The 8526-nt window shown below is 41.2% G+C and overlaps 1 protein-coding gene across 1 annotated transcript; it reads left to right on the plus strand.

Annotated features, from left to right (window-relative positions):
• The first annotated feature begins 215 nt into the window (after positions 1–215).
• LOC145651378 (uncharacterized) lies at positions 216–1910 on the plus strand. Its single transcript, XM_081698115.1, has 2 exons — positions 216–463; positions 876–1910. The coding sequence occupies exons 1-2, from the start codon at positions 303–305 to the stop codon at positions 1723–1725; spliced, it is 1011 nt and encodes a 336-aa protein (XP_081554241.1). The 5' UTR covers positions 216–302; the 3' UTR covers positions 1726–1910.
• Positions 1911–8526: the final 6616 nt, after the last annotated feature.

Consider the following 8526-nt stretch of genomic DNA (forward strand, 5'->3'; position numbering starts at 1 on the left):
CTGTTCATGGTTGGCCTATCAAAAGAGCTTATAGTAATGGACCGTTGAAACCAAAGTGATTGAAACCACTTTCAGCAAATAGTATTCCGTCAAAAGAAAACATCGACACCTCATTTGCCTTGAATACTACACTACAGAGGTGGGGCGGGCCATGCGTAAACACAATATAAGGTCCTGTTGCGCACTAACATCCTCCGTTTTGCAAACGCATCGCATACGCAAGTTACTTCATTTTGGCTAATTCGCTTTGTTTTTGTAACACGTTCCGCTTTTGGAAAAAAAATGTTATTTTTATCACAGTAATGGAGAAGAAAAGGCGATTTACAGTTTTAGATGTTCATGATGAGCTATTTAGGCTTAGCGACGAGGAAGGTGAGAGCGATGACGGTTCCATGGCTGCTAGCATGGATTCTGCTGAGCAAGACGCTTTTGAGTTTGGAATCGATGCCGTGCTCGATGCACCGTAAGTATAAAATTCATATAGCATGCGTGATTCTTTATTGTAAAAGTTCAGTGTTGGTTACGTAATATTTAAATGTCCATTGAATTTGCTCCTATGTTGACTGAAACTCTAGTACTTGTTGTACTGTTTATCGCACTGATTGTGTAAGTCGTAACTCGCTCTGGATGAGCGTGTCTGCTAAATGACCTAAATGTAAAGGTAAATTATTGTTGTTTGAGATAGAGCTTATGTATATTTTGCACTAGGCATTGGTTAGCATTAGCACTGATCATCATTCTGAGGCACTATAGTGATGTAAATGTATGTAGTAAATGTAATAAATTTTCTTATTTACCATGACAATTTGCAATTTGTATTTATTTTCATCTTCATATTTTACTCATTTGGCTGTTATCCTGTCTTTTTCTTGCAGTGAAGAAAATTCCCCCTCCCCTCCCCCATCTGAGAGATTTCACACTTCTTCTGGCCCACCCCCAGAGCCATCAGCTTCTACCCCCTGCCAATCTGTGGACACTCCTCACACCTCAGGACTGCGTCGTCACAGAGGCAGCAGGAGCACAAGCCCACCCCAAGCAAAGAAAAAACTGTCAACACCGAAAGGTGCCAAAAGGAGCAGAAGAGCTCCAGCAATACCACCACCTGCAACACTAGAGGACAGATGGCATGACGCGTCGGAGGAAGATGAGCAGCCTCCTCCGTTGCAGTTTCGCCCCAGGAGGACCCCAGGAGTTCAGCTGGATTTTCAGAAGGACTACAGCCCTTCTGAAGTCTTCCAGCTGTTCAGTCAAGAAGTGCTCCTGACCCTGTGCAATAACACCAACAAGTATGCAGCAAAGAGAACAGAGAAGGGCTTGAAGAGGCAGTGGACTGACATCAATGCTGACGAAATGCTTCGCTTTATCAGCATTGTAATTTATCTTGGACTAATGAAGCCTTCAGCTATTCAGGACCTGTGGAGGAAGGATCATTTGCACAGCCTCCCATTTCCTCCTTCAGTTATGACTGGGAAGCGGTATGAGGCCATCAGTGCAAACCTGCACATGAGTGACCCAGCAGCAGATGCCATCAATGATCAGCTTAGAGGTCAACCTGCCTATGACTGTCTCTTCCGCCTCAAGCCACTTATGGAACAGATCCTGACTGCCTGTCAAGCACATTATCAGCCACACCAGAACATTGCCGTAGACGAAAGGATGGTGGCCACCAATAATCATAGAACAAAAAAAAGTACACAGTCAAGTTATAAAACAGTAAAAACATAAGGATAAAGCACTGGATATTAAAATTATAAAACCTGCTAATACTGAGTGTACAATAGAAAAAGTAGTTAGAGGGATCAAACTTTATGATATTAAAAAAAAAGTTTATGAACCATGTAATTTTCAGACTCCCCACCTAAGATGGATTATGCAGATCTGTGCCCTTCATAGCTATTATACTGAAACAGGTCAAAAGCATTTATGACAGGCCTCACCCCACACGATCAACACAATGCTGAGCTGGGATTTGACCTCGCCATTAAGATTTGTATTCTAGTGTTCATCCTCTTCACTGGATGTTAAAAATAACCGCTGGCTATATGCACAGTAAATGGGGGAAGTGTGACTTGTGTGTCACCTAGAGGATTTCTTAATTGTTATTATTTTCTAAAACATTCCACCATTAATTATTGATCTTAAATAATGATATTCTTCCATTCCACTGAAACTTATATATATAAAAATATTTTATAGTTAATTTTGATCACCTGGCAAAAAAGTGTATATACTCAGCAAAAACCATCACAAAGGCAAAGTTCCTTCAAAAATGATTCAGTCATCAAAATAGCTTTAAACAAAAATCAAACAGTAAAATAAAGACAAATGCAACTTTTTGTAATTAATTAATAATTTGGCTATGCCCCTCCAAGCTCATTTTTGAACGCTTTGTACTTGTTCACTTGGGTAACACTAGTTATCTGAAATTGTACACATAGCACAATTACCATTCAGGATTCAAACTGAAGCAGACACTGGGGCAGGATATCCATTCCCATCCAGGCTTATTTTTCCATCATTTAGGTTCCATTTGAGCTCATGTAATACAAAAGAAAATGTCAAAAAACAAAAATGCCTTTGATTTTTGGAGTGTATAATGTGTCTTTTGATGCTGGAGATTCATTTTCAATTATGCTCTACATTTCCTGATTCACTTGGCTAAATAAATAAATTCAACACTTTTGAGTATATACATGAAATGACTTAAGTAGCTACACACTGTTTTCCACTAGATGTCCTAGACATGTCCACAGTGTCCAAAAACCTCTCTAAATGCTCACAAAGCCATCAGTCACTGTACATCGAGTTAGCATGTTTGTTTTTGCTAAAACATCACAGTAAGTTAGACAAATGCATCTTTTTGTAATTAATTAATAACCCATCATCAGGTTTAGTTTAATGACTTTATTGGAGCTTCATATTATAATCCATGCCACATGATCATAATAATGATCTGAGCATAGTCTTCCTCCTCTTCATCACTCTGTCTCAGTGTCTCTTGCTCTGTGTCTGTTGAGAATAAACTGATGTAAGTATCATGCATGGAACCAGAGGAAAGTCCAACCTCGTGTGCCACACGGGTTTCTATGGCTGCTGCTCCCAGATGGGACCCCTGTCCATTTTAACCTCAATCCTGGCAGCAGCATTTGGGTGGCCTCCACTCTCTCACCCCTTGTTGCAAGTTTGCTGCAGCGCAGACATGGTTTGACATCATGACGTTCAAGATTTTTGCAATGCTCAACTGTCAGAAAAACGTCCTCGCATTTCTAAAAAGAACTGATCATCTCGGAGGCATATCATTCCAAATGGATTGGACAATTTGGAACTGATTCCTGATTCCCATCGCTTCATTGTTAAAGAAGCTGATTGTGTGTTGGGGAAAACAGATGTTCTTCATAAGTGGCTGTGAATGGACTTGCTTTCACTGTTAACATGTGTTCTTTGTAACATCAAGCCTTCTCAGATTCATTATTAATTTTATTAGTTTTGGGTTTACGGTCTATTACAAAAGTGGTACTTTTTGTATATTTTTCCAGTCCAATGCGCCCTCATCTTCTTTTCAGAGAGAGCCACAATCGCTGCAGAAATCCTTTTCCCTTACATTTTGATTTATGTTTTCCTTTGGTTTGCTGCTTCTGCTCTTTCTGGAAGCCTTTCAGCCTCAACATCTCCATCATTCTGCACAGTCTACGCTCCCTCTCCCGGCGCTTTTGTCTTTTCTTCCATTCCTTTTCCTGTTTAATATGGTGCTTAATTTTCCTTTGCAGCTGTTTTTCCTTTCAGATTTCTTAGTCCTTATCAGGACATTCCATAGATTTTTCCACCACTTCCTTTTATAGGTTCCTTCACATGTCTGCTGAACTTTTTCATCCTCTTCTTCCTCCATAATCACTGTCACTCTTTCATCCTCCTCCATAATGACTGTCAGCCATGTTCTGCAATACGGGACGTATGTACTAGACACAAACTTTTTGTGCTGCCTCCGGGCAACAGCAATGGGGCGCTTGGGGGTTTCCGTGGCTGCAGGTCGCAGGGGGCAATTAAGAGCAGCCCTGCCTTGGAGGATGGATGGGGGAGTCCTGGTGGGATGCAGCGTTGTAACCACTCCAGGGAAATTAAACCTGATTCTTTCCCACTGTGGAAAAAGTGCATAATATTTAGCATTCTTATTACACACATGCGCAAAAACACTAACACACAGACCAGCAATCTGACACGACCAACACCACATTGCTCGTCGAGTTGTGAAGTTGTGCTGTAGGCATAAGACATCTCCTTATTTCTGTCTAAAATCACCCTCTGTCTATAGTATGACATTGACTGTATGTGACTGCAGTGGAACTGAAGGTTGCATTTTGGTGTTCCTACTTTCTCCAGCTGAGCTTTCAGGGACTTCAGTTCATCTTTGAGCTCCACATTCTCCAAGTTCTTTTTAATTGTTCCTTTTCTTGTCTGATGGACTCCTTCATACTCTTCTTCCATCAGAATTATTGCCTCCAATTCATCCACTCTCATCTTAACGTGGGAAATCCAGTCTCTCTGAAGGAATGAAAACAACAAGACACTGCCTTATGAGTGGACATATCTTAGCCACAGCAAACAATGAGCCCCTCCTATTATAATAACACTTTCTAACATGTATTCAGACATTGATTAAAATTACTTCATTCTGTTTACCATGGCATTAAGCATGGGATGGTTTGAGAATGCCAACTCCAGACAGAAAAACAGAAAACGTATAGTAGAGATTATGCATAAAATGACTACTGTATGAAAATAGCTTATGACACATTTACTCACAACTGCAAAATCAGCTGCCGCATCACTCTCATTCAGTGTGCGGGCTCTGCCTGTCTTGGCAGTCGTATACTTCACCTCTGGCAGCAGCGATCTATCATGCAAGCTTTCCTTACTAGATGCAAACTTTGTATGCCGACTCCGCGCAACGTCAGAGCTACGATCGGAGGTTTCCGTGCCCACAGGTAGCAGGAGGCAGGTAGGCTCATTAAGCGCAGCCTTGCCAGGCTTTTGGAGGATGGATGAGGGAGTCCTGGTGCGCTGTAGTTGTGGAAACACTGTGGCGAAACTGGACTTGACTCTTTCCCACTATGAAAAAAGTGCATAATATTTAGCATTCTTTTTACATACATGCATAAACACACATACACCAAGATGCACAGAACAGCAATTTTACAGCATCAACAACACATTGTTCTTCGAAATGTATAGGAGCTACAATTACTCAGGAACTGCACAATAGTTTCCACTAGGTGTAAAAAAAAACCTCTCCTTTTCAGACCGACAAAAAGTCGTCAGACAATATACATCGAGTGTGCGACTTTTTTCTTAAAATGTCACAACAATGTTTGACAACTTACTAAAATAAATTATTAGCTTCAATAAAGCTTCATTATTAAAGGCTAAATAACATTATCTCCATTGCCATTAGGCTAAAAAGCTATCCTGGGGAAAATACTGCAATAAGCTTAAAAATATTATGCTTAATGCACAAACGTTCATTTATACTTACGATTTTAACAGCACTTACGAATTTTTCTAGCAGTGAAAGGATACCACCAATGATTTGCAATGCAAACATAGTAGTCCATGCCAGAAGACACTGAACCATCACTATCAGCATGCAACTCATAACTGCATCAAAACTCCACATAAACTTCAGTTCAAATAAAACCTGTGGAACAAGGGAAACCACAAAGGTCATTTTCAGATAATGGGGCACAGCATTGGAAATCCCTGTGTTGTGCACTGTTCATTTGCTGCTCATTATTATTCCCAGCCTCTGTTCGTAGTCCAGGCCTCATGTTTTCTATTGCCAGTATTAGTTAAGTGTTCTTGTCATTGCTTGTGTTATTGTTTTAGCCTCCTTCCACTTTGTCTTCATCTGTGTTGTTTACTTTTGTTCAGCATGTTCTCTCTTTGTATCATGTATTCTATGGCATTGGGCTGGTGTAGTGATTATGATTCTGCATCAGCCCTTAATAAATCTTGCGCTTCTCCACGTGTGCGTTCACCTTCCAACCGTTCATCGTTACACAGATAAAAAGGAATTTAAGGCTTTATTGAACAAAGTAAAGACTGGATTAAACAATACAAACCACTACAGGTGAAAAGGCGGGAACCATAATATCAGGCATAGGTTGAAAGAAGAAAACAAGCCATAAAGTGTAAACAAGGTTCAGACACGCTCGCTGTGCAGAAAGAGACTTCGCAACTGGAACACAGACCAGGAGGTTTTATACACGAGCGTTAATGAAGGTACCAAGTAGCAGGTGTAGTTAGATCTGCAGGCACTGGCATGTCCATCCGGAGTGGAGGGGGTGACATGGTGCATGACAGACTTAAGAAATGTGGCCGTAAAACCTTCCGTGAACCTTTCAGTCCGACTTGATTTCTTTTCAGTAAACGCTCGTGCACAAGGACGTGACTTTGAGAGCCAGCTGAATTGAATGGATGCCCGGTCCTCATGCTCGTCCCCAGGGCTGGTGCACCAACTGGGATTAACTGCCAAACTGGCAGAAACTGAGACCATTTTTCATAGAGAGGTTTAAGCCTGTTGCACCAAGACCAGTAGCGATGCATGCGCTCGTTTAAAACTTGGAACGTGACCATTGCTAAGCAACCTGCACTATTACTAATTGCATACAAATGATATTGTTCATATAAACCATGCTGAGCTCTAAACAAAGCTGCTTAACAACAGTTACGTGACTAATGTGCTCCTGAGTCTCTGAATCAGGCCTCACGCTGCTTCATTCTAGCTGAACATGTAAAGCTGATATGATGTCGCCATCACACGCACTTGCTGTTGGAGAGTTTAACTCTGCTCCCACAGAAAAGGGAGCTGTGAAACCTCACCTTACACCTGCTCCCACATAGGCCAACATTTATGCCGCTCTTAGGAGAAACTCAGGTTGTGATCGGTGCTAAAATCTCACATCAGCAGTGTGCGAATCGGAAAGTTCGCATACGATCACAAGAGTCGCGTGGTTTGTTTTTAGCACGTGGACGTGTCGGTTTTTGGCTTGTAATCTCGAGCTCACCGGGTGAACGGCTTATCCATAATTAAGTCAACAACAACACAGCCTACTAGAAACGACTTCAAATAAGCTTGACTCTTTGGCGTTTATTTATGCATGTGGTACATCAACCTGGATCGCTAATGACAGTCTGGCTAATTTCCGCTAGCTGGAGAGAGAGTTAGAATTAGACAATGACCAAGTTTATCCAGGCGTGGTCTTTTCCCTCTTCTACAATCTGATTTTTAGCGCTTGGACTCTTTCACAAAATGTCTTTTAGTCCGAGGCCAAGACATTTCCAAGCAGTCTGTCTTCATTTATGTGTACTCACCTTTGGGAAAGTTCCTGCCTCAGATCAGACACGCTCCAAACTGCATGAACGCTTCACAACTTCTTTAATGACCATCTTGCAAAATGACCCCTATTTATAGATTTATGTTCATAGATTTTTATTTAGTTTTATTACACACATAGTGACTTCATAGGGCTAGACTGTGATGTCATAATACCACGTGACAGTGAAGGCACTTATATGTAGAACTGAACGAAATACTCAGAGGCACAGTTAGTTAATTTCACATACATGTTTTATGAAAAATATTTCACAAATTTTAGAATACAAATGAATTTCAGGGCTTTATAGTTATTATAGTGAATTAGCCTCACCAGGCCTGCCATGCTAAGCTAATAGCCTGTGTTTGAGTCATAAGCACTGAACATCAGGACACTGAGTTGGGCTTCATTCTTTCTCACAGACTTCATGTATAGGCAGCGCTGTACTGCCCTGTTCTCTTCCTTTTCCCCCAACTTCTTTATAAGGGTTCTTTTACTTGTCTGTTGGACTCCTTCATCCTCTTATTCTTCCATAATTACTGCCTGCAATCTATATATAATAGGCTGTAATAAGCAATAACAGATTTTTCTCCAACTTCTTCATAATGGATCTTTCACTTGTCGACACCCTGTGACACACACTGGCTTTCATCACTGTTACTGTATGATGATATAAACACTGTACATATGGTCAATGTCACACTTTAGGCATGGGCACACACACACAGACAGACACATGGCCACACGCACACACACGCGCACACACACGCGCACACACACACGCGCACACACACACACACACACACACACAGACAGCCACACACACGCACAAGCCCTTTACTTTAATATCCTGTATGCAGGCATGTTACCTTCTATTCCACCAAGCACAGAAGTAACATCGTATTCACAACATGACAAATATAAGTGTCAAGCGCTGCTTGTCAGTGGGTTCAGTAAGACTTTTATAAATGGTTCCTTGCTACTAGAAGCAATCTCAGCCAGACTAACAGGCATGGAATTCATGCAGTGTTACTGTTTGCTTCCATGACAGCAGGAATAATGCTCCTATTTATGACAAGCAAGTTGCCAAGAATGCCTTAAGATCTTTTTTCCAATTTTGACCACATTTGTCCAAGTTTGGAGTTGGAATGGATGG

This window comes from Electrophorus electricus, chromosome 15 (genome assembly GCF_041902795.1).
Source record: "Electrophorus electricus isolate QZ-2024a chromosome 15, ASM4190279v1, whole genome shotgun sequence".
Lineage (NCBI taxonomy): Eukaryota > Metazoa > Chordata > Actinopteri > Gymnotiformes > Gymnotidae > Electrophorus > Electrophorus electricus.